The sequence below is a fragment of the Acanthochromis polyacanthus genome, chromosome 2 (assembly GCF_021347895.1).
Source record: "Acanthochromis polyacanthus isolate Apoly-LR-REF ecotype Palm Island chromosome 2, KAUST_Apoly_ChrSc, whole genome shotgun sequence".
Lineage (NCBI taxonomy): Eukaryota > Metazoa > Chordata > Actinopteri > Pomacentridae > Acanthochromis > Acanthochromis polyacanthus.
The window spans coordinates 36,673,290-36,700,233 of NC_067114.1; the positions used below are offsets into that span (position 1 = coordinate 36,673,290).

A 26,944-nucleotide genomic window follows, 5' to 3' on the forward strand; every position below is an offset into this window, starting at 1 on the left:
TACTCTGACTATGGAATGAAAAAAGCAAGTGCAGGTTCCCCCCTCTGTCCATCACCCCAGCTGTGGGGGAGAGACGGAAGGGAGGAAGCCAGGTGCTGCCCTCTACAACCCTTCATCTGGACACATTTCATAGAACAGTTGCCCAATCTTTGATTACAGTAACACTGTTCAGCTTGTTGTTGAATGTTTTTGTTGCATTACAGGGGTGGTTTCTTTTGATTTTGACAGAGTGATGGTTTCATTATGATTTCTGTTTCCAAAAAACGATTCATTGAAACTGAATTTTGAAACCAAACCTCTTCTTTCACCCTTCTGTCTCTCGCTCTCTTCCTCTCAATCTGTCAGCTAGCTCATCCTTCATACTAGCTAAAAGTCCTTGTAGAAAGGTATCAGAAAGCACTGATTGGTTCCAGCGGTTGCCTGCTGCTAGTGTTCAGAACTCAGTTACGTAGTCCAGATTCCAACCAAAGCACTGGCTGCTGAAGTATTTGGGTTAACGTCTGAGTGAAGAGAGGGAGAGAGCTACATATCAGGGGATTGCCGCTACTGATCTGAGTAAGCTGAGTCCATGTTGCTATTACTGTACAAACAGGGAATGGACTCACAATGCACACCACGGGAGGCTCACAAAAAATTGTGGATTAATTGTACAAGAAGCACAACAATGAAGCAGAAGTATCCAAATCAGAAAACTGAGCCCAGTAGTTAAAACAGGGTTAGTCAGGGTAAGGAATAGGGTAAGTATATAGACAATGGGGCAGGGGAGAAAGTCACACAGGTGGAGCACATTAAGGCAGGGCAGATCACACAGGCATGAAAGCAAACAAGACCAGAGAATGTAAAGACACCTACAACAAGACAAGAGTGAATACAACACACAACAGGAAATTTCAAGCTTAAATAGGAAGTAAGCAAACCAGGCCTTAAAACGGGAGCTGGACCTAACTTAGATGTGAACATTACAGTACAAGCTTCTAGAAGTGCTCCTTTAGTAGTCAGTGACACTGAAACTAAATACCACAGGTTACTTGAATGCAAACCTGTGCCATATACCACACTGTATGGATTATATATCTGTTCTACTTCTCCTTCTTCTCCTTTGTTTACTTCATTCACTTTCACTCTCTCTTTGTGTGATTGTGTTTTATTACTTTTTTCCCCACATTTTCTGCACTTCATTCGAAGTATCAGGCTACAGGCTACATTTGTTCTAAGTAGAACAATGTGGCCCTATAATTTTGTTTCACATTTCTGCCACTTTTGAAATACTTTTTAATGTCACATTTTTCCCATCAAATTCCCATTCCGGCAGTGGAGATGAAGCCTCCTGTTGTTTGACTCAGGGACAGCTAATGAGCCTTCGACAGTGTGCTGCTGCTCTGTTCTTGAGACACAAAATCCTCAGCAAGCAGAGAAAGAGATACTGGGCTGTAGGTCTGGGAAAAGGTGATGTCTAAGGACGCGGGGAATGTAAGGTCTCTGGAGAATAAGAGACAAGCTAACATCACTCACGAAGAGCAACAGTGGGTTTTGTGAGGGCATGACAACATACCAGGCTGTATCATGGGTTTAAGGCTTCTATTTGGTGTGGGCGGACAGAAGTTGCAGTGAGAGCAGCAAAAAGAGGAAAGCAGTGCAACCCCAGATACGTTCCTGTAAGGGAACTTGTATGTAGTCTGGACATCAAATGGCTATTGGTGAGTATCTGTCCGTAATATTTTTTCAAACCAGTTTGATAGTTGTTTACATTCATTACATTGCCAATACGTTGAGGGTTACTGGAGTCCTTGATTCCGTGATCCACAGAACCACAGACACTTCACCTCAGTACCTTCATAGCCATTTTTGGGGATTTCAGTCACGTCAGTGTTACATCAACTTTGCCAACCTGAAAACTTTTTTGCATTGCAGTACCAGTTACAACAGAACACTGGGCCTGTTGTATGCCAATGTTAAGGAAGCATACAACTCCATAGCTTTCCCTCCTCTGGGCAGGTAAGATCACAACCTGGTCCATCTCAAGCCCATCAACATTCTTGCCATACAGCAGCAACCAATGATCATGAGAGCTGTTCAGATGTGGTCAAGGGATGTTGTGGAGAACCTGCAGGGATGTTCTCAGTAACCCATACAGGGAGGACACAGATTAACAGATGGACTGTATTACAGACTATGTTTCTGCATAGACATCCTACACGTTGCTTAATCTTCTGTAGGGTCGTGGAAGGGCTGGAGCATATCCCAACTCAGTGCGAAGGTTGCCAATCTATTGCAGGGCTACACATAGAGACACACAAGCAACCACATTTACATTCACAACTATGGATAGTTTAGAATCACCAGTTAACCAATGTTTTTGGACGGTGAGAGGAAGCCAGAGAACCCGGTGAAAACATAAAAACTCCACATAGCCAGGACATGAACCAGGGATCTTCTAGCTGTGAGGCAACGGTGCTAACAACCGAGCCACCATGCATCCCCTTCTGCATGGACAGCGTAATCTAAACCAAGATAGTACACTGTTTCCCCAGCAATAGATCCTGGGTGACTAAAGACATTAAAGCTTCATTGGACAGAAAGAAGGTGCCTTTCAGGAGCGGGCAAAGGAAGGATGACCACTGCATCGGGGATTATAGTCCTGGTTTATATCATCACAAACACACAAAAAACCCTTGCAGTGATGCAGGTTGAGGCTCATGTGTGCTGTCATTCATTGCGATCCTAAGAACATTTCTCAGACCAACAAAGCTAATCAGAATGCAGTCTGTAGCTAACTACTTCACTGTGGCATTTGTTAGCTTGTCTTGTTTTAGATTATCTCTGCTTATCCCACACGTTGCATCCACCCTCTCTCCCTAAACCTCCCCCCACTGTTAGTTTCGGTGAGACGTGATGACACCCATCCCAAATACTGATTAACATCTAGCCCTCTGTGTATTCAGAGCCAGTGAGCAAGAGACTTTCAAAATACCATGAATGAAAAACTACATGAACGTATGATAAAATAATTGTCAGCATTAATTAATGCGTATTAAGATGCCAAGCCCTATTTAAAATGTATCAGATTCTTTTGTCAGCATAACGAATATTTACAAGGGGAAAAAAGATACTCTTAGGATATGAAAATTAATAAACAGAAAAACTCTACATTATCCAAACAAATCCAGCACGAGAAGAAATGGAGGCAAGTAAACATCAGTGGAGGCAAGTCTGACCTGTTCTTGGTTATGATCACTGAGATATCACTGAAAGCAAACAGTGCCTGGACTACATACAGCTGCCTTTCCAGTCAATTCTCTAAACAGTTCTCACCATGTATATGAACAACTGAGACAAGTGCAATATGAAAAATATGAAACTACCTGAGATAGAATGATCAGTCTGCAATTCTTTGTTAAATTTGACAGCTGGTGCTAATAGCAGCTGGTACGCTGCATGACAACTCGAACCAGAAACTAAATACACAAACCTTTCATTGCTGTGAGAATCTTTCTCTTTATATTCTATAGCCGAGTAGATAGCTTACATACTACAGATTTACTTGGTTTTTATGTAACATCACAACTCCTCACAAAAACATACTCCTAATATTCATCAGGCCTTTCTTCACGTTTTTTTCTTTTTTTTTTTGCAAAGTTTCATCTTGCAGTTTTGTGCTGAAAAGCAAGAAGTTTATTTTATCTACCAAAAAATCTCTTGCTTGGTCTTTGATCTTCATGTATCTTTTGTTGGCTTCACAAGGTCTCAGAATCAGATTTTTTAATTCCTCTGGAAACTATTTTTCCTGGTGTTTACAGGTCACTTTATGAGTGTGTTCATGTAATTAGGCCAATTGAACACCTCTTTTCTGAACTTTGTTTCAAAGATTACAAGTAACTTATCTGTCAGTGCTCAAAGGTGTATTCACTTTTGTTGTAGACTGATTTTTATTTGATTACTGATCCTCGTATTCTTTTCCATCTTTGGCTCAATGTAAAAAAAACACTCATAAGAGAATTTTTTTTAAATACAGGCCAGAATTTACAAAAACTGTTAGTCTGGTATTATGATATTTATATATATGTTAACATGACTAAAATACCTCAGAGATTGCACTGTATCAGTAGTGACTGATGTGCCACCACTAATTCCACCATGTTACCTGTCATTGTGCTGTAGCAGAGCTCCATCTTTGGTCCAGCTGATTTTGGCAGGTGGGAAACCCTCTGTAGGACAGCGTATAGTCAGCGACCGTGTGTCGTAGGTAAGAAGAGCACTGTGTCCGATACTGATGTTGATGTTCTTCTGAAAAGTCAGTGGAAGGCTCTGCTGCTGTCTGATGATCAGCGGCCTGTTCACAACCATCTCAGATGAAGAGTACTCAGACCAGTTGGGCAGTCTGTCTACAGAACCAATCAGACAGAAACACAGCAAAAGAAAGTGAACATTTATTCCTAAAAGTGAGACCAAGACTGGTCAACCAATATGACGAGCAATTTCTTCTTATTGGTTTTTCATTAAGCTATAGTTTAAAGAGAAACTTCAGCATACATTTACATTTCCAGTGACTGACCACTTCGTTAGGAACACTTGTATACCTGCTCATTGATAAAGCTACCCAACCTGCCAAATATATAGCAGTAATACAATTCAAAATTCAGCTGATACAGAAAATTCACCAAAAAGAGGAGTCTGTGATTTTGAAGAAAGACTCTTGACAGTTTAGTATGCAAATGTAGAAAGTAGGAAGGTGCCAGATTTACCATACCTCTAGATCCCAATCCACCTTTTCACTCGTCTGATCTCTCCTGTTCTGTACATGAGTTCTATATATGGGACACACTGGAATAATGTTGTGTATATTGGTCTGAGTCACTTGTTCTCCATTTTCTGAGGCAGGACTGTGCATTAACACAATGCACACACAGAACAGACACTTAGCAGACCATGAGGAGATACTTGACTAAATTTGCTTAGGATTAAACTGGTGTATTCACATCAAATATTAGAATGGGGGCAAAGATGGGATCAGAGTGATCATTTCAATAGCAGGATTGGTGGTGCTGGATGGACTGATTGGATCATTTCTGAAATTGCTTAGGTCCTGGATTTTTACCACAATAGTCAACAACAGCCATCCACTAAGCGGTAGCTCTGCAGAAGAAAATGTCTTGTAATGTGAGTTCAGAGAAGCTTGGCCAAATAAGTGGATTTTTTAATATGTTTTTCATATTTAAATTGAAAGACATATGATGAAAGAAAGAATTTGTCTCACAGAGAATAAGAAATACCTTAAGTTATTTCCTATTAAACAGAAGAAAACTGAAGTGTTACAGAACGTGTAGTTGGGTTTCTAATTACCTTTATCTTGTCCTTCTCCCTTTGTAGTTGTGGTCCAGAGCTGGGAAGCAGACATGTGGGTCAGCAGTGAGGAGATGAGTTCTGAGGCCTGCTCCTGCTGAATCTCTCCTCTGTCAGCCTGCAGTGTGATATTAATCAGCCTCTCCTTCACTCGTGGCAGCAGAGAGACCTGCTGTCCACGAAAGGGCAGCAGAGACACAGTGATTTCAGGTGTGATCAGCTCCCAGTCTGAGTAGTGTCTGTGACAACTAGGCGACATCTCCCCCCAGTCGGGACTAAGACTGGCAGTAGACAGTGTGTCAGTTGACCTGCTGGTACTACCTATCAGCTGGAGGGTGAAGATGTCTGAGGCAGGTCCAGCAACACACTTGTACACCCCAATGTCCTGTGTCCCAACTAGGTGGATTTTCAGAGAGCCGGATTTGGTGATGCGGAGGTGTTTGGAGCTGCGCAGGGGGCTCCCATCTTTGAGCCAGCTTATGTAGACTTTAGGGAACCGTCTGACAGGGCATTTGATGACCAGAGAAGTATTGGGTAAAAGGAAGGCATGGCCTCCAACAGTCAGGTGGAGGTGTTTTTCTTTGCGGGTCTGGATGTAGATGCGATGCACGCCCATGAGCAGCGGACATCGTTTTACCCCCTCCTCATAGCCTCGAGGCTTTGCTCGATGTTTGACTGTCTGCTTTACTTGGTTCTTTATTTGAACCTTCTCCGTGTCTTTGAGTCTCAAGTTCTTCTTGTGCTCTGTTGGAACAGAAAGTGAGAAGGTGATTTTTAATGCTCACAGAAATGTGCAAGTTTTGTGTAAGTCTGTTTTTGTTTAGACAGATCAAAGTCTCTAAAATTAAAATCACTTGCTTTCTAAATGTTGGATGAACTCCAACCTATATGACTTGTGGTATATGTGATATTACACTCCCCTCCAAAAGCATTGGAACAGTGGGGCCAAGTCCTTTATTTTTGCTGTAGAATGAAAACATTTGGGTTTGACATCAAGCTGTCACAGACTCTACCTCAGCTGCCAGATAGTGGCAGATCCCCCCCTCCACCAGAATGGGGAACTATTGTTGCTAACCATGTCCATCCCTTTATGATCACAGTGTATCCATCTTCTGATGGCTACTTCCAGCACGAGAATGCATCATGACACAGAGCTCAAATGAGCTCAAACTGGTTTCTTGAACATTTCAATGAGTTCATTGTACTCCAATGGCCTCCACAGTCACCAGTTTTCAATCCAGTAGAACCTTTGGGATGTGGTGGAGCGGGAGACTGGCATCATGGATGTGCAGCAATCTGCAGCAACAGTGTGATGCTATCATGCAATATGGATCAAAATCTCTGAGGAATGTTTCCAACACCTTGTTGAAAGTATGTCACAAACAATTAAGGCAGTTCTGAAGGCAAAAGGGGGTCCAACATTTTACCAGCAATGTGTACCAACTAAAGGGGCAAGTGAGTGTAAGTCACCAGTTTTTATTTGGCCACAGTAGCTCGGTTCCAGCATGAATTGCCTTTTTTGGGTCTTGCTACAGTATCTGAATTGGATTAAAGTCTGGACTTTGACTGAGTTACTTCAAAACCTTAATTTTCTTCTTTTGAGCCATTCAGAGGTGGACTTGAACCCAATATCAAATGAATTTTGAATGAGCACTTACTAAACCGCTGCTGAGCTTAAAGATAACATATGCTATTTTTCAGTCACATCATATAGATCTCAGAAGCCCAAAAACATAGTATTTAAGTTTGTTCGCCCCAAAATCATCCCTTGCTCGGAGTTTCAGCGGTCGAAAAAGTCACTCTCACCAGCCCTGCTGAGAACAGGCTGTTTCTGGGCCTGCTTCCAGGTATGCAAATGAACACATCTGTCTGCGCCCACTCCCCCTCCCCTCTCTGGGAGAGGACGGGGCTTACAAGCTGTCATCGAGGGACTGAGCCGCCTCTTGGGAGCAAACCTGAGAGGAAAAGAGCCGGCCAGCGGAGAGTTCGCTCCCGTAATCCCCGACAGCTCCACCACACCAAGAACCCGGCGCCCCTTGACGAAACGGGGGGCCACCACAGGCGGCGAAGCCGACGCCGCAGCAGCTGCTAGCAGGAGAGATGCTCCGGCAGCCAGTCGCCGGCCACCACCAGCCCAGAGCGGGGAGCCGCCACCAGCCAAGAGCCGCCCGGCGCCGCTGCCGCCGCTCTCCAGATGGCTGCTACCGATGCCATGAGCCTGGTCACTTCGCACGAGACTGCCCAGCGCCCACACCGAGAAGCCGAGCTCCGGGAAACGAGAGGAGTGGCGCTGTGAGGGAACCGCCACTCCAGAACGCCCTCCCTCACCCAGGACAATGCACGCTGGTAGGACAGTACGGTCATGCGGGGCGGGGGGACGGGGGGGCACAGTCAGGGGGAGGAGTTAAATCCGCTTATTTCGTCATAAGCGAACCCTACTCAAACTCAGCCGTTTGAGCAGGCATATTCACAAAATGTGGTGTAGCAAGGCAGGGAGGAAACAGACAGTTTTCAAATTCGAACCTCATAATGAGCTACTGAAACACACACTACTATAAAAAAACTTTCACAAAGTGAGATTTGCATAATATGTCCCCTTTAATGCATGATGTTCATGCATCCTTCCCACACATTAGGATGAAACACACTGCTAAGATACTGTACAATACAAAATGTTATCATGAAGACTAAAGATTAGACTGGCTGTGCTTCAAAGGTTTTTATTCCAATATTATCTTTCAAAGAGAAGGCAAGATCTGTTGATAGTTTGACAAAGTGAGACCCTGCACACAACTGGGGAGTGTTTGCATTTCTCACAGTGCCATAGCTAATTATAGTCTGGCTGTATACCCATACCAACATTGTGTTCATGAGAACGTTCAAGAAATTTGAAATTTGACATGTCACAGCTACAGCTGGCAACACATTTGCCTATTTCTGTTTAACCTAGGACCACAAATCAAGAATGATATGCTTTAGTACTCTGGTGAATTCACTCATGTGAAATAAAAAATTAACTGTTTGATGCACTGATACAGTTTAGTGTCATCCAAAACTCATCAGTGGGGTGACAGGTGTTGCAGTGGTTAGCACTGCAGCCTAACAGTAAGAAGGTCCTGGGTTCTGATCTTTAAATTCAAGTAAGGATGCCTCTCCAAAGCCTGGGTCTAAATGTGCACTGGCTCAAAATTGGTCAGTAATAACCTTAGTAAGAGATAGAAGAAAATAGGGGTTTATTGTAATTTATGATCATGTTTGCATTCTCTCTTCTCTTAAATTTTACTGCCTGTCTAACAATTCCAATCAAGTGTGCAAGTAGGCTTGGCAGTATTGTGGTGTTGTATGTACATATGTATACCACAGTATTTCGATATCCTAAAAGTATAATTTGCAATTCTGTCAACACTATAGCCTCGTCTTTCATTCAACTGACACAGGGATCTGACAGATTAATAACCCTCAAATACATGGGATAATGGGATATTCTTCAAGAACCATTTCATATATTGGGTGGCTGTATACAAGGGGTGCTCGACTTATGTCTAGTTCTGTTCTTATGGATCAATGTAAATCAATTTACGCCGCAAGTCGGAACTCTGGCGAAAATGTTAAGAAAGCCGTTACGTGCATCGTTCTTTGAAAAAGCCATGAATACCAACGACCTTCATGCGTGTATGAGTCATTTTACAAGAGGATAACAGAATATGTTGCACTGTTTATACCACTTGACTGTTTTATTATATTATCTAATTGGACTTCCATGGAGGTGGCTTTCCTTTTCTTCGAAGCACTGCCAACAGAAGAGTCTGACTTAGGCTTGGAAGACACAATGAAGGACAAAAAATTAGCGAATGTAGCGCAATCCAAGGTGGCGTACAACCGGCGAATGCAAACAAAGCCGTCTTATAGCACCGCGTATTCGTCTGCTCCGCTCAACAACTAATTACACGTAACCAGTTCTGACAAAACAATGAAACGCCATATTTTTTAAACTGAGGACCCACCTGTAACCAGTTCAGACGTAATGACAAAATGCCGTAGGTCGAAAACATTATAAACCGAGCACCCCCTTTATAAGGGAGAATATGCCATAGATTAAAATCTTGTCGTGCTGTACTGAGTGGTATTGTGTATTTCTAGCAACAGCAAAAACAGACCTTTTTCCTTTAGGAAAATTTTACACTCAATTTCCAATGTCAACAAATGGGTTTTTCTAAATGTGTACACATTAATATCAAGTAATAGTGCAGAAGAAATGGAACACAGAGAGCTTCAGTGTTTAATCATGTTGGATGGCTGCATGTACCCATGGTGGCCATTTTCACAAAAAACACAGTAAAATGTATGTGTGAGTGTTTATGTATTCTTACTGGGACAGGTCAGCATGCGGCAGGTTCGTACCAGAGGCGGAGAGGTTAAACCTACGCATAGCTCCCTGGCCAACGTCACCTGTTGGCCCATGCCCCTTAACTGGCGACAGAGTGGTTCCCTACGCTGGATCCCCAAACCACAGGACACAGAACACTACAGAGCAAAATAAAACAAGACAGAATCAAGATGTTTTTGAAAAAAAAACGTCAGAGATAGATGATTCTGCAAAACCCTGTATGGGGTTATGCTTGTTAGTTTTATCATCCAGTGCCAATGTTTTTGCACATGCTCAGTATGGTTAAGTGAGATGCCAGGCTGAAATTCAGCCTATATAGATAAAATATATAATAGATTATGCAGTATATAATATACATCAACAGATATGCTAATTCATATTTACGACACTTAATCAAAAAGTCATGGAAGAAACTGGTTGAAGAAGCTGACTTGAAACTTGATCAGGTCTTAGTTCAAATTATATAGGACTTTGTGAAAATGACGCAATATTGAAAACAATGGTCTTCATGCAACCTCCACTCTTTCTCTGTCAGCTCTTTCACTTCTCCACTGACTAATGCTCACCTTGCCCCATTCTCCTCCTGCCATGTAAGGGAGACAGTCAATATTGTTACAGTCTCTGTTAGTGTCAGGTTTGACTCCCCAGCAGATCCCGTCTCCCAGCCTCCTATAGGCCCCTGTGGATAGGAGCTGCTTGCAATAGACCTTCCGCACCTGGACGCCGCCACCACAGGACTGGGAGCACTGGAAGACGGAAACAGAAGAAGTCTGAGCTAGGAAGGGAAGAATTTAATCATTTTCCATATATTGGCAAATACCTGCTGCCAAGGTTCGGTCTCCCAGGCTGGAGGACAGTCCACTTGGTTACAGGGTTGCAGGATGGCAGGTTTGAAATCCCTGCACTCTCCCTCTGAAACAGTCAGAATATCCTGCTGGTCAATGGACAACAGACGCATGCAAAAAACACTCCTGGTCTGTATGCCGACGCCACAGGATGCAGAGCAGCCAGTCCACGCTGTTAGCTCCCATCTGCAGAAAGAGATGGAGCAGCTCAGACACAAAATAATGATAAATATTAGAATGAATGCTTTTTCTAGGCGATTGTGGAAATGCACTAAACGAAACCTTTGTGACACCTTCTGACCAAATTATATCATTATCAAATAAATTACAACATTCAGGTATTTCTATTAAAGATATAATACTAAAAGTATTTCATCACACATATCCCAACATTTCTGTAAAGCTCTGTTTTATCTATCGTTTATCTTGTCTCTTCCCACCCATAGTGTTTGGAAAAGATAAAAGGAGGTGATAAAAGGAGGATAGAGGAATGAAAGTGACATTTTTCTAAAAAATTCAGCATCGTCATGCGGCACAGTGATCACGGCTTCTCATGTAATGGTCCGGAATGCTTTGGGAGTATAGTTTTGGGTTTTTTTAAAAGATATTTTTTGGCCTTTTGACTTTGATAGTTTTTTTAGTAGAGAGGCAGACAGTAAAGGAGGAAGAAGATCCGCAGCTGGAATCAAATCCAGGCCGCCACATTGGGGACTATAGGCCCTGTACACGGGTTGCTGCTCAACAAGTCGAGCTATCTGGGCACCCTGGAACATAGTTTTATGAACTCCCTTAGCTCTGTAGGATCTTGCGCCAAGAAATTCTTTGGACTCTGGCGGTAGCAATTGTTTACAAGCCTCTTGCAAGAAACTGGACTATTCCACTCACTTTACCTTCAGACTGAATATTTTTCCTACCCATATTGCCAGATAACTTGTGACCTGCCCAATAATGTGGAAAAAGTAGGTCTGTCTGACAGATGCATTACTTTCCTGTCTTCAGTTGAGTCGTTTTTTGTTTGTACGGAGTTCAAGGAAGGGCCTTACACCCCCTGTCAAATGTTTTAGGACATTTTCTCATTCAAATAAATTAGAACCTGTCCTAAAACTTTTGACCATGGGTGTACTTCTGCTTGTGAGTGCATTTCTTTGTCATAATAGTTTGCTCAATATAAACCAATTGTCCAGGCTTGTGATCACTGTATGACCTTGTTCCCACCTGACATTACTAATTGTCTTGGGTGAGCAGATTACACATTGACAGCCCTAAGTACATGTGAAGATTCACCAAGCTGCACTGAGGATGAACTGAGGTGGTCTGGGCTGCGTATCCTCAGACTGATTTCTCAGTGTGGATCCCCTACATAAGTGGACAGGGAAAGGGTAAATGATAGAGGGAAGAAGAGGGAATAAGGACATTTATACATTTCCTTGTGTTCTCACTGTTATTTTTCCAACAGTACTACTTGGTATGTGGAAATGTAGTAGCTTACAGAGTGCACACCCACAGAGAAACACACATGCAGGCACACACTAATGGTTCAGATGTATTTAGTCAACACATAAAAGTAAAGTTTAAAAGAAAAAAATAGTAGAATTACACAAAGGAACTAACTTATACAGTGTCCTGGAGACTTTACAGTGATGTTACTAGATTCAGTACCAATATATCTGTAAATAGGTTAAAACTAAAGTCTGTGCTCACTGACCTAAAGTCAAATATACTGTTTGCTGACTGTACCTTCATAATGCTGGTATTGTTTACAGTGTGTGAATTGGAAAATAGATCTTCAATCTGCAAGTGCAATCAGAGAGCTACAGAAGTTCAATAGGAGGTCTAATTGATCAAAGTTAATGCTAGAATTCTCTGTATGTGTCATAATAAACAGCACTTTATAGAGCTAAAAAAAATAGTGACAAGGACAACAATAAAAGATTGTATGTATTTTACTTTTACATAATGTTTTAAGTTGTTAGGATGTTCTGAGGCATTATAGATCTTATGTCAAAGTACAAAAATGGCCTCTTAATCAATATACTGTATGTTTTGTCTCTGTTTCGTCTTTGTAAATGGGACAGCTTTATTGCCCTTTGTAGTAAATGTCATGGTGAAACTTGTTTAATCAATAACAGCAAAGGAAGAGGAAAGACTGAAAAGGATGATCACAAGGTTGTGCCTGTAAAGGTTTGTCCCAACTTTGCGTCTGCTTTGAGAAACAGCACAGAGAGCTGTTACCACTTCTAGCCAGATCTGTTCCTGACTGTAATGTGCTTGTTCAGGCTCTGTTATCTTTGTATGTGACTTTAGGGACTTTGTGGTCATTTACCTTGCAGGGCACGGCTCAGGATTACAGATGCGGATCATTTCCGAGGGCCTGCTGGATGAATCACACAAAGAATCCTCCACTTCCTCACCTTGCTTCCTGTTAACACACCTCACAACTGCTGTCTGCTTCCCTGGGCAGAGGACAAAGACAAGGCAACAGTTGAACATCAAAGGCATGAGCAATTCAGCACCGAACGTCCAATTAAGAAACCTCACCGGCAGCACACGTGGCTGAGCAAGCAGTGAAGCCCCTATAGTCCCAGCTATACTGTTCCTCAGTCTGGATGAAAGAAGCGGCATGGGTTTGGAGGCCTGATGAGATGTCTGTAACTCTGGTGCATGACTCTTGGTAGCAGGGCCTTTCCACCTGGGGCCTGTCTTCGACACACTCTCCCTCTGGAAGATCCACCTCTGTCTTGGTGAAAGAAAGCAGAACCCGACATTTCACCTCCCGAGTTTGCTTGCCAGGTCCACAGGTAGTGCTGCAGGGTGACCAGGGCCCAGGCACAAATCTAAAAGTGGCAGAGCAACAGTCTCTGATAAATCATTGTTTGCTCATGTATTTGTTACAGTGCAAAGTTTAACGACCACAGCTTCAAGTAGACCCTAACATGCTCATTAAATGAATGTTGTTTATCTAAAATTCGATTTGTTCCATGTGAAGAACACTTGTTGGTGCCCGCTGTTGGTATGTGTGAAAAATGTTTGAGGTGTGTGTGCAGAAAGTGTTTGAAGTGCATGTTTGCAATGGCTTTGACAAGCATGTGTGTGTCTGCCAAGTGGTTGAGGTGTGAGTGAACTCTGAAAGATGATGGATCCCAGGGAGGCTAACAGACCTGACCAGGCCCTGAGCAGCAGGCGATAATCACATGCTAATCATCAGCAGCAGTAGGAGAGAAAACACAGTTGGACAGATTCACACAGTCCTGATTAAGCTGGGTGGCTGAGTGTGTTTGTAGGGTTATTAAAGTGGAAAAAGGTACATCCAACATGAACAGGTCAATATCTACTGAAAATCAGTGGTTTCTTTCAGAAATACACCCCAGAATCTGATGCAGTTTCACATGTTGGTCTCTTGTCTTGGTCACTTTTACATAATTCTACAGTGGGAATCATTCTGGGCCAGACCTAGCAACATTTTCAGATCACTTTCAGAACACATGTCTAAACCGAATGCTGTCAGATAAGGGTAAAAAATAATGAGACAGAAAACTAAAGTGTGTATTTCTTGGGGTTTGACATCATTGTAATTAATTTTTTGTCCCAATCTTTATCTCTAAATGTCAAATAATAGTCTTGCGAAGCTGGTTTTGAGAGTGGCGTGTGAAAAGCCAATGTGACTATTCTGAAATATTTTTAATTCTTTATCTATATTATTTATACAACATATTTAGCTTTCTTGCACCTTTGTTGCTTAGTACACGATTCCATATGTGTTATTTCTTAGTCTGAAAGTCTGCAATATTGTCCAGAGTTTTGAGTTTTTGGTCCTTTTCTAAATACTGAAGTGATGCCAGCAATCTCCATCTGAACATAGAGACTTTCCAAAACTGATTCCTCTGCCCTATCCAAGACACTCCACTAATTTGTTTTTCTTTTCACTGTACATTTTACAAAGTCAGCTTACAAACGAAAACTATAAATGAAATTGTTTTAAAAGCATACTCCCTCACTTTTGAAGACTTTTTTAATTTTACAAAAGAGGTCACAGGTAATGTGACTTAAAAAGCAGATGTATGTAATCTAGCATCTACTTGAAGGTGGGGAGGTGTTCATGCTGTACTTACTGTAGGATCAATGAGACAGAATCAACTTTAAGACAGAGAAAGAACAAGTTTCATCCATTTTCAGTCACAGACTGGAGACAGAGTCCACTGTGATCAGCGGAACAGAGGCGTTAAGGCACCTGCAGATGTTCAACTTTAAAAGAAGATACCTTCCAGATTTGTCAGGATAGTGTGAAGTTTGTGTTATCAGGAGGAGGCCACAAGAAAGCAGACCTTCAGAGGATTCATAACACACACCTCCAGACATCCAAGATGCATACTGGGTCTATTTTAGACAAGTGACAAGCTCAGACTCCACAGGCCACAGAATGAACTTTTGGACTCAACCATTCTTTCTGTACACTCATTTAATGGAACTGGTAAACATTTTGCTAACCTCATTATGATCACCATCCACTCTCCTCATATCTTTTATCAGACTTGTTTATTTCAAATTCAAATTAGAAGTTTAGCATGGCTAATGCCTTATGTGTGCGTTTAGTTTGCTTTGATCATCTGTCCATCAGGATCATATTTATATACATATAAAAGATGAGTCACAATATCAGACTGTTTAGAAACCAGAAAACTACTAAAACAATGTGACAGTGCAATTCTGTGAGAGACATCTGGACATCAGCGCTGCCTGATGGAGTTTGTAACAGACCCCCGCCTGAGTTAATGACATGCAAAAGTCCCTTTAAAAAGACCATACCTGAAAGCACCACTCTGAGTCCTCCTTTCCGAAAGTCATCCTTCCACAGATTCTTCCTTCCCAACAGCCTGACCTAAGCTCTTCCTAAATTCTTCAAGAGCAGTTCTGCGGCTCTACTCTGTCCACTACTGTTCCGGCACACGTCAACAGGCCGACTGGACCCTCTATCAGCAGAAGCACTGCTGCAGCATCACAACTTACATGCAAGTAACCTTCGGCCACTGAAACTTTGTGCAACTTTTTAAATTCCGTTTTATTCCTAAAGCAAATTCTTCCAAGCTGTAATTAGCATACCATGAAAGGTGTGGGCTATTCATCCCATCCTCTTGGAGCTCCATATTTCACAGTAATATTGAAACCCAGTACAATGTTGAAATATTGAGTTCTCTTCCCTCCTTATTCTTCACTCATATTCACCTCATTGTGTTGCTGACTGTCTTAATGTTTGTACTTACTGTGTCATAGTTAGTAGTTGTTAATGTGTTGTTAGTTGTACATAAATACAAGTTCAATGCCTCCACTGTTTTGTTGTTCACATTTTGGTCCCTGGCGTGCAGATTTCAGATACCGAGCCTTTATAAATAACTTTCAGCCTAAATAATTTCCCCCAATAATACCTGATGCTTCTTGACAGCGCAACAAGAGGAGTTTCATATGCTGCATTATTATATTAATCTGATCCAAACTTAACTGGTTGAATATCAGTTAGCTTACGTAATAATTCTGCATAAGCATTCAAACCCCATTTGAGCACAAACATTTTCCCCACAGTACTCACGTGGGGTTCTCTGTAGCAGTGTAGTGATACTCCAGTTCATGGGCTTGTTTTAACCAGGGTACCTTTGCCTCCACTGGCAGAGATTCTGACAGAGAGACACAAAATTAGTTACACAGTTAGTCATGCCATCTGACCTACTTTCGGACATAAACAGTTAAAGCATTTTTCTAATCAGCTTTCTTTACCTGGAAAATTCACCCGTTTCCCAAAAAACGATGACTGCAAGGGAGGCTGAGCCAGTTTTTATAGCCTCTAATCACCATATATCTTTCCATTTAGTGTATTGCTGTCCAAATACTGTTTCATTTCTTGCCAAAAAAAAATCTATATAATCTATATCATCCATCCATCCATCCTCTATACACCGCTTTATCCTCATTAGGGTCACGGGGGGCGCTGGAGCCTATCCCAGCTGACTCGGGTGAAGGCAGGGGACACCCTGGACAGGTCGCCAGTCTGTCACAGGGCTACATACACAGACAAACACTCACACTCGCATTCACACCTACGGACAATTTAGAGTACTCAATCAACCTCAGCATATTTTTGGACTGTGGGAGGAAGCCGGAGCACCCGGAGAAAACCCACGCATGCTCAGGGAGAACATGCAAACTCCATGCAGAAAGATCCCAGGCCCACCCCGGGAGTCGAACCAGGGATCTTCTTACTGCAAGGCGAAAGTGCTAACCACTACGCCACTGAGCAGCCCTTAATCTATATCAATATTATTATTTTTTAGATGGTGCAGGATTTACCATCCTGTTGTCTAGAAAATGGAGCGGAAGCTTCAAACATGTTAGGAAGGTTTGCATTTTAATCCCAAGCATGCTGATGACATTCTTTAGTTTTTCAGACCCCAATCCACTCCAAGTCACTTAATATTTAGTTTCTGCCAATACTAAGCCCCAATCCGACAACATTTTCTTAAATGTTATAATGCGCACTGCAAGGTCCGACTCTATCATTAATATAAGATCTTGGTAGAAAATGAATGCATCTCTGGACAGGAATAAATGATGTGACATTGCAGAAGCTTACTGAAATAATGCCACACTGAATGAATGCTGTAGTGAAAGCTAAGTGCAGGCTAAATGCAAATATTAGAGTATGCCATATTATTTTTAGCCAGGCAGTGTATGCATGCATATTCTTTGAGTTACCCCATTTTTTTTGATAAACTATATTCCTACAGTTACCCATTTCACCATTGTTCCACAAAAAATGTCCAGAAAGTAGTTTCTGTTAAACATCTCTTACATAGATCCCTGGCAGATAGATGACCATTGTAAACGAATGCTTAGTTTCATTCAGTTATTTTGTGTATTTGCATACATGGATATTTGCCAGTGTGTGTGGTCTTATCTTGATCTTGTTTTTGCTCCTCTTCAAATAAGTTAGGATGTGCATTAGAGGGTGTCCTCTTTGAGGTGTTCTGCACTTCTCTTTCACACGTTCTGCTTTGTATTTAAAGATGAAAACGTAATGTGTGTGTGTGTGTGTGTGTGTGTGTGTGTGTGTGTGTGTGTGTGTGTGTGTGTGTGTGTGTGTGTGTGTGTGTGTGTGTGCTTTACTGTCAGTTATTACTGTCCTACCTCTGGGCTTTTGGCAGGCAATAGGAACCAGGCAGTCTTCCTTAATGTGAGGTTTGAGTGATGCGTCACAACCTCCAATGTGCTGCCCACGATGATCAATGCACAGAACCACTCGGTAACGCAGGCCGTGACCACATGTCACTGTGCACTGTGACGGGATGACAACACACATATTGCAGCGCATTCCAAATGTACACAGACTCCTTCACTTTCTTCACATTTAGTTTAGCTATAGCAGTCTTATACCAGAATTGTTCAGTTTATTTTTCCCCTTAATCCACACTAAACACCATCGAATGATGAAGCAAAACGAGAAATTTTGACATTTTTCAAATATATTAAAAAGAAAAAATTGAATTACCACAATGACACTGACAAAAGTTTTCAGACCTACTAGTTAAAAAACATTTAGCAACAATTACTGTCATTTTGGCTGTGATGCAACAACCTTTACACAAATGGATTTGGAGATTTTCTGCTATTTTTCTTCCTGCACATCCTCTCTGGTTCGGTCAGGTTGGATGGGAATTCTTGGCAGAGAGCCATTTTGAGGTCTGTTCAGAGAGGTTTAATTTGGTTCAAGTCAAAGCCAACAGGTGAAGTACTGCAGTGATGTTTGTCTTTCTGGAAGTTTCTCCTGTTTCTTTACACTGTGTCTGTATAGAGAACACTGCTCACTTGGGAATCGTCTGCGCAGTAGAAATTATCCTGTCAATTTTCCTAGAATTGAACCTTTACAAAATCCTGTCTCTGAGTCATTCAAGTGTCGAATGGTATGTCAACGTGACCAACAATCTATTAACTCTCTTTTAACAGAGGACAGGAAAACAAAAGTTAAAGAAAACTAAAACTGCTCATAAATTTGGTGAATGTTAGAGTTCAGATGAGATTCTGTCAGTGTAGATGGCTGTGGTACGCAGACACTGACCTGAGACCACTCCATCGCCACCCACTGGGGGCAGACAAAGGAGTTGCAGACTTGCCGAGTGACAGGTCGAGGAGAGTGGGTGCACTTCCACTCCTCCACTTGGGAAAACAATCCGAGAGTGTCTTCTTCCACACACAGCACACTGCGATCCTGCCAACCGCCACTTTCACCACAGGACACCGAGCACTGGGTCCAGGGGCCTTGCTCCCAGCTGCATAGACACACGCACACACACGCACACACACACACACAAATAAAAAGTTATGTTTACATTTAGATATCCAATCTTCGACCAGTGGTTTTAAAACTGTAGGAAAGGTGGAGAGGACGGAGGCAGCAGAACATGAAGCAAACATACTGCATACTAGGTCTGTGATTTGGCCGCACACTAATAGCAGCACTGATTGTGACAAACATCTCAAGGAGGCAATTAAGGTACTTAGAACCCAAGTGCTGTAAGTCGTTTCAAAATCACACTCCTACTCCAAGCCAAAACTCAATCAAATCTGAAAACAGATGTAATCCAGATTATCTAGACCCAGAACTAACACATACAGAGATAACATTCTCAAACATCCGCCAAGAATAAACATCCACTGTTCCACTCAGACACCTGAAAAAAAAAGCTTCTTATATAATGCAGAAGTTCATTAGATGGTTTGCAAATAGGAACAGCTAATTAAGCCTGACTTTAAATGGGATCAATTTGCAACACATAAGCAAGACAAGGTATAAAAAAGGACTGGCACTTGCCTCTGTCCACACATATTAAGATGGTTGACCTGTGTGGGCAGGTGGGGGTGGAACGGTCACAGTGTTGCACCCTGGCTTAAAATGTACCAGGGCCATGTCTGTGAAGAACTACTGTCATCACAGAAAATGATGAGTTTCTCTGACACTTGTCCACAGCTAATGTCTAATCCACTTTACACACTTGCAAGCTTTAGAAGCTATCAAACATAAACACCCATGTAAAAAAAAAAAAAAAAAAATGAGGGTAATAACATTCACTTGGGGAATTTACAACAATAAAGGCTTTTTCTTACAGTAGGACTCTGTCATGTGATGGAATCAGATAATAGTCATTGATGACAATAATGGCACATCAGCCTTGACGGACCATATTCTCTTATGGTTTCTCTTGCTTGGTAAAAAGAAAACTGATGCGCTTGTCTAAACATGAGGCAAACAACACTGAAATGGCCATCAGACATCCAGTGCTGGAGCATTTTCCTCTTTCGTTTTGCAGTTTTATGAGAAACTGGAATCATTTTGTTTGTATACATTTCTAACAATTCTTTGCACTTGATTGAAGCTAGGTTGCCAGCAGGCAGGTTCAATATATATCTATGATTAATGTCAATCCAATCCAGCCCAATCCAATCCAATTCAGTCCAATCCATCCACTTTAGTCCAGTCCAATCACCCATCCACTACCTATCCACCACTTAATCCTCATTAAGGTTGCGGGAGCTGGAGCTTATCCCAGCTGACTTACGGTGAAAGCAGGAGACACCCTGGACAGGTCGCCAGTCTATCACAGGGCTACGTATACAGAAACAATCACACTCACATTCACACCTACAGACAATTTGGAATTATCAATTAACCTCAGCATGTTTTTGGACTGTGGGAGGAAGCCGGAGAATATGGAAAAAACTCACGCATGCACAGGGAGAACATGCAAACTCCATGCAGAAAGATCCCAGGAAGATCAGATGCGAACCAGGGATCTTCTTGCAAGGCAAAAGTGTTAACCACCATGTCAATGTGCAGCCCCAATCTAATCTAATCCAATTCAATCCAGTCCAGTCCAACCCAATCTTACTTGAATCCATTATAAAAGGTAACAGTTTCTACTGCACAGGGGTCATAGGAAGGTGGTTGGTGTAGATGATGAAGCTGTATACACTTCAGGATTTGTTATTGTGGACTAGGGTTCCAGCATTACACTTATTTACTTACTTACTCATTGGACTCTCTATATATGCTACATGTGACAATCTTGGAGATGTGGTCACAGATTTATTTTTGTGGAAATCCATTTAAAAAATAGATTTGAATACGAAATGTTTAAAAAAAAAATCAGGAATTGCATTATTAGTTAATTGTATATACCTCATATTAAAATAACTATTTATTTATTAAAGCTATTACTTGCTACTGCCACTTGTAGGATTGTTTCAGCTCTCTCATGCATGGTGTCTTCAACCACCTTATTCGCAAAAATGACTAAGGGAGCAGGAAGCAATTTATCTTCTAAGCCTTCCTTGCATTTCTGTGATTACCGTCTTTATTATTTTGCTACACTGGAAAACTCTATTATAATCCAAACTGACAGACAGTGGTGGAATGGTACCTATCACCCGTGAAATATCTTTTAAAACCTGCTATTCTAAAGAAACCCATAGTTTCAAAATTGTTCTTTGACTAACTGTAGTGTAAGTGTACTGTAATCAACATAATGCATCATTCTCATATATAATACCTATATATATATATCATATATAATACCCTAAGCCAGAAACTTCTACGTCAGCAGAACTTAAATAGATTCAATTTTACAGTTTGATTTACAGCTAAAAACAAGGCAAAACAGATTTTGTTTCTGGCTGTTGACAATATTTCCAATTTATGAAAGAATAACGGCTGATTTTCCAAATCCACTTGATGCACAAAATAAGAGAAAAGTGACCCAAATCCAATGGAAAATGGGTAAAGCCCAACTGAGGTCAAAAGGCCAAGTCCATTTTCTTCTGACTGGGTACTTTTATAGCACAGTATAGTACTTTACAGATGACTGCGATTGTAGACTCTGTTGTAAGCTGGATTGTTTTATTTAGCTTCCCCTGCAGCCCTCCCTCTCTTTTGGGATTAAAACATAACTACAGAGTTTGTCTCCCATTCTCTAGTCTTGTGTGTAATGAGGTTGTTTGCAGCCATGTAAAGGCTGCAGCGTTAATTAATTTTTGATAACATGCTTCATTAAAAAGATTATCTGGGTTCTATAACCTTAAAAACAGAACATTCAGTCATAAGTGCAACAGTAGTCCAAACAAATGAGGCTTCAGGGTGACATCATTAATTAGAGAATAGCCCCAACGAATTAATGTAACTTAATTGAACCTAACAATAACAAGCTGCTGTGACACCAGTGACAGTTTTATTAATAGGAAGCCACTTCCTCATTTGGTAAGCTCCCAAAAACCCCATTTCAGATGCAACACCATACTTTACAGTATTTACAGAGATCTCAAATTCACACAAAATTTTTCTAATAAAAGAATGTATAACATGCTATACATAGCAATGATAATTCATTCAAAATTGTGAAGGTTTCTTGAACACAACACTGTTTATGTGATATTTTGGAGTACAAATTTTTGCTATACTGAAGAGTGAAATTCACTGTACAGCTTCACAAATATGACTTGCTTCATAACAAACATTGTCTTCTTAATGCAAGACGACAAAATGTATTTGTCGAAGTGTTTTGAGAAGGTTGGATAAATCTGACATGGTGAACTTTGCCCCCTTCGCTTTTAAAGAGGAGGATGTTGTTTCAACATAGAAACACTTGGTGTCGCTGTTCTGTCTGGTCATTGGAGCGCATCCTTTATATTCACTCTTCCTGTATTACATGAAAGCCTTCCCAGCTAGCAACATAAACAGTACACTAAACTATTCAGAAAACTTACCAGAACAGGTGGTAAAGAGTAAAATGCTGCACTCACAAACTCTTATTGGTTCTCAGAGATCTAAACTGCTGCCATGTAAGTGGAATGAACAGCGCCTCCACTAGGCTACTACTAAGGGCCAATCTGGCGGATTACAACGATAAAGTCTACATGACATGACAGGGAAAACTATCATGAATACTGAAAGAATATCAGCTCATTCCAGTTTTCTCATTTCATGTCATTCTTATTCAGTATAACTGGTCAAGCAAAAAACTCGAGCATCACTGTTTCAGTGAAAGGAAATGAGCCCATATCACTGTCAGAATAAAATACAGCACAGGTCAATCATTATTAAAGCACACTGAGTATTTCGTCCTGATGTTTTCAATGACATTACAAAGGGGGATACTTATTTTCCTGTTCTTTATGGTGGATCTGAACACAATACACTCAGTGACACTAATACAAAGGTGTGAGAGAGATGTTTTTTCAGTTCCTCTGTACATTCTGTATATATGGAAAAACTGACAATAAAAATGTTCTATTCCACTATTTTCTGTTCTAAATGATTACTTGTTATCTTTCTCTCTCTGTGACAGAACGTGACACAGTCACCACTGACCACATTTAATGGGACCACTGCACTGAGCTCACACAGCAGAAAACCCTGACACCTATGAAACACAAGCTAACTGCTTTTTGGAGGAAATGAATGCTCATATGGACAACCTGGAACGCGTTCTGTCCAAACCAAAAGATGAACTCAGCCTGAAGAAGAGAGAGGCATGCCTTGATTGATGGATAACTCTATACTTTTGGAGGCAGCTGCTGTGGAATAACACAGTAACTATCTTTGTTTTTTGAAGATACAGTGAAATGAAAAGAAAATCTTCACCATTTGCTCCTTCTCCAGGAGGGTGGTAGTTTAGCTGTTAACTTTTCTTCTGGTGGATGGGAGTGTAGTCTGACTTTTGTGGAAGGAATATTTATGTGTGTACTTTACTAAACATTAGAATAAAAACTATAATACTAATTGCTTTGGAGCACTTTCATGTCACATTTTAATTTAGATCAATTCTTCCACGCACCTCGTTTGGAGGATTTACAGAACCTCAATGTGATAGGGAAGTTTCATGTGTTGAGACAACTCGCCATAACTCTTACTTCCAATCTCGTTGCTTTTTCTTTAAATTTGCTAACTTTAGAAGGCATCAAGGTGTATTCCAGTCACTCACTCACCGAGGTAGAGGCTGAAAGTGATCATATGGCATCACCTCTTTGAATCCATCACTGGAGGAGACAAAACATTATAAAACATTGTAAGTTTATAAGACAGTGATATGTTGTTGACTCATCGGCTTCTTAAGACATACTGCATTCAATCAAAGTAAGCCCATTTTGCTAAATAACAGTCATTTACAGTAAGTTTGGAGGCAACTATATGATAGTTCAAATGGACCTGGAGCCCAGTTTATAGAACAGTGCAACATTTTTGGATCAAAGTCAGGATATGGATAGCCTACAATTCTACAATTTCATTTAGCAGACGCTTTTGTCCAAAGCGACGTACAACACAAGCAAGAATTCAGACATAAGGAAAAACCTGTAGTAAGTGCAAAAAGTGCTTCAAGTGCGATTGGTCAAAGGTGTTGCCATCAAGTTGCAGAAGAATTGCCAACCCCCCCCCCTTTTTTTTGTACTTTGTCAGCGCTAAATAAGTGCTGGGTTTTGGACCACCTGACTTATTCTACCCTTAAGGTGGAGTCAGATTAAGTGCCAAGGTGTTCTCTGAACAATTGAGTCTTCAATTGTCTCTTAAAAATAGAAAGGGACTCAGCAGAACGCACAGAGTTTGGTAGTTTGTTCCACCATTTGGGAACAACAGAGGAAAAGCCTAGCTTCACAAAGAGGACAGAAGGAGGAGGGAATAGAACAATTGACTTGGTATGAAGTAGAAAAAATGCCAACACCTTTAAAGATTACTGATAAAAACATTGTGTCTTGGTTGCTTAATCCAGAGTAAGTAATAAGTTGAGATCTATTTATGCAGTAAAGCACCTTTCAAAACAATTTACAACGTGCCCAAGGTGTTTCACATGAAAATCATCATCAACCAAACAACTACAATCACAAACAGGAAAATCAGCTAAATCCATTTTGTCTTTATTTTCTCCAACGACTTTATGTAACTGAAATACATACATCTTATAAATTGTAGATGTCGCCACCTGGACATCTACATAGACTTATCCACTGACCTATCTATCCAAAAAATACAACTTAGATTGCCCTTACCTCTCTGGGCAGGGGTCCATGTTGCACTCTTTGAGTTTTGGAGTGGGTTTGGTGTTTTCTGGAAAGCTGTTACAGTAGTGTTCAGGCAGGATCTGGTTGGACCGGATGTCTGTGCATTCTGCAGAGTTCAGCTGATAGCCTGGAAGAGAAAACCGAGCATACCCTGTGGTGCAACTAAACAATACTGATATTTACATGTGATGCAAAAAATGTAACTCTGATCAAAGCACTCTCAATCCTATAGTTAATCAGAGAATAGTCTTGTAGCTCTATGTTTCTGTAGAATAAAAGGTTTAATAGATATTCTGTCCTAGCGTTGTCCCACTGCATACAGGTAGGGACAAAAATATTACTATCGACTCGCTATGGTCAACTCACCTCCTCCACAAGTGACTGAACAGGGGAAGAAGTCAGTCTCTCTCCACTGGTACCTAATTGGCTGGTAAAATAGAAACTGAACCAATGTGTCCTTGGAGCCTCCATACTTCATCTGAAAGTGTAATGGCATTACATTAGGACGTGTAGGGTAGAAAATGACTCTGAGAAGATTACTTTCAGAGAAAACTTTCAGTCTTTTCCAATATTTCTTTCAAGTCGACAAGTGGAAGAGTCACCGTGTGAAGGAGCTACCTTACTACAGTGCTGTGAAAAAGTATTTTTTATTCTCCAGGAGGAATTTCTGATAGAGCTCCATCAATTATGACAAGTCATCTAGGTCCTGTGGAAGCAAAGCAGGCCCAAACCATCACACTACTACCACCGTGTACACTGTTGATATGATGTTCTCCTTGTAGAATGCGGTATTAGTTTGTAACGGACCCATGTTGTACAGAAAATTCCACCTCTGACTCATCAGTCCACAGGATGTTATTCCAAAAATCTTGGGGCTCATCTAGATTTCTTTTTTTGTTTTTTGCAAATGCCAGACAAGCCTTTATGTTCTTTTTGGTCAGTAGTGGTTTGATCCTTGCAATTCTCCCATGATGCCATTTTCTTTCAGTTTCTTCCTTATTGTGGAATCCTGTAGACGGATCTTAACTGAGGCCAGTGAGGTCTGCAGTTCTTTTGATGTTTGTCTGGATTCTTTTGTGACTTCCTGGATGACATATCTGTTGTACCCTCCACCTCTGCTGTAGCTCTCCCTCCTTTTGTGCTTCTTCCACTCCAAGTTGGAGTTCAATCAGTTGATTAGGGACACCTGTGACAGGGAATAGCTCAACTGCTTCTCATTCTCCTCCTGGCATAAAGGAAGGGCTTTTTCTACCATTTGATGGTGTACCCTAATACTACCTTGTGTTAGTAACCCAGGCCAGTACAGTTTTATATTTTTGGCCACTCCTTCAGCAACATGTCCATTTATATGTGGGTGCGTGTGTATGTGAGCGAGTGTGTAATAACCAATGTTGCAAGTCTCCATTTGTGTGTGCGTCCGGATATCCTTAACACAACACACCCAAAATGCATGCAGAAAACCTCGATAATGGAATAAATTCTGACGTTCTAAGCTGTACCTCTTTGTGCAGTTTGCCTTGCCATTCCCGGTTCACCTGCCTCGACCTGGTTACTTGCTACTCCTCCATCAGAATCTCTCTGGCTTCTCCCAATACCCACCATTCCTCAGATTGCACACCACACCAACCTCCACTACGTTACTCTGATTTACTCCCTTTTGACCAAGCTCAGTTAAGCTTTTGGTACAGTTTTTAGTCTATTCCTTTCAGCCAAATTTGTATTTTTAGTCGTCTCATTGGGTTTTCTGGAGTAGAGTCACTATTTGCTTAGCCGTTTAGCAGTTCTAGCTTAGTTTTGGAGTTCTGTTTATTCCGTCTATGTACTCTGGCTTTCTCCATTTACTTGCCTACCAGCTTTAGTTTGACTGTAGTTATTCAGCCGGTTCCTGTTCGCTGGTTATTTTCTGTCCTAGCCATTCTGCTTTCCGAGCTTGGCTTTACCACGTTGGTTAACCTCTAGATCTGACGTGATTTACTTATATATTCCACCAGATGTGTATTTATGTTCTGTATTCTGGTTTAGTGTCCATCTAAGGCCTCTTTACTGTGTGTTACATTGTAAATTCTGTAAATAAAGTGTTGAAACCCTCTCTCTGATATCTTCTCTTTGTCTGCACTTGGGTCTCTGCATAAACCTGACAATATCGATACATTATTGGAGAAATGTTGGTAGGTCAGTCGCTCCTGGGAAGGTTCACCACTGTTCCATGTTTCTCCACTGTGGTTCTCTGGAGTCCCAGAGTCTTTGCAATGACTTTTTAGCCCTTTCCAAACTGATAAATGTC

The 26,944-nt window shown here is 41.2% G+C and overlaps 1 protein-coding gene across 8 annotated transcripts in view; it reads right to left on the reverse strand.

Annotated features, from left to right (window-relative positions):
• adamtsl3 (ADAMTS-like 3) overlaps nt 1–26,944 on the reverse strand; it is a 159,167-nt gene that overhangs the window by 32,278 nt on the left and 99,945 nt on the right. For 6 of the 8 annotated variants that reach the window (XR_007937122.1, XR_002596633.2, XR_007937121.1 and 3 more), the window contains 13 exons: nt 25,027–25,138; nt 24,649–24,787; nt 23,593–23,643; nt 18,674–18,884; nt 17,746–17,893; nt 16,154–16,238; nt 13,111–13,406; nt 12,896–13,025; nt 10,548–10,758; nt 10,294–10,473; nt 9,711–9,864; nt 5,341–6,084; nt 4,142–4,382 (listed from right to left, as the gene is read on the reverse strand). Coding sequence is in view for 5 of the 8 variants with exons in the window: in XM_022213933.2 (XP_022069625.2) it covers nt 4,142–4,382; nt 5,341–6,084; nt 9,711–9,864; nt 10,294–10,473; nt 10,548–10,758; nt 12,896–13,025; nt 13,111–13,406; nt 16,154–16,238; nt 17,746–17,893; nt 18,674–18,884; nt 23,593–23,643; nt 24,649–24,787; nt 25,027–25,138 (2,702 nt within the window). In the remaining 3 variants the exon portion in view is untranslated. Of the gene's footprint in view, nt 1–4,141; nt 4,383–5,340; nt 6,085–9,710; nt 9,865–10,293; nt 10,474–10,547; nt 10,759–12,895; nt 13,026–13,110; nt 13,407–16,153; nt 16,239–17,745; nt 17,894–18,673; nt 18,885–23,592; nt 23,644–24,648; nt 24,788–25,026; nt 25,139–26,944 lie in introns of those variants that run through there. The other 2 variants (XM_022213936.2, XM_051937512.1) reach the window with 2 other exon arrangements.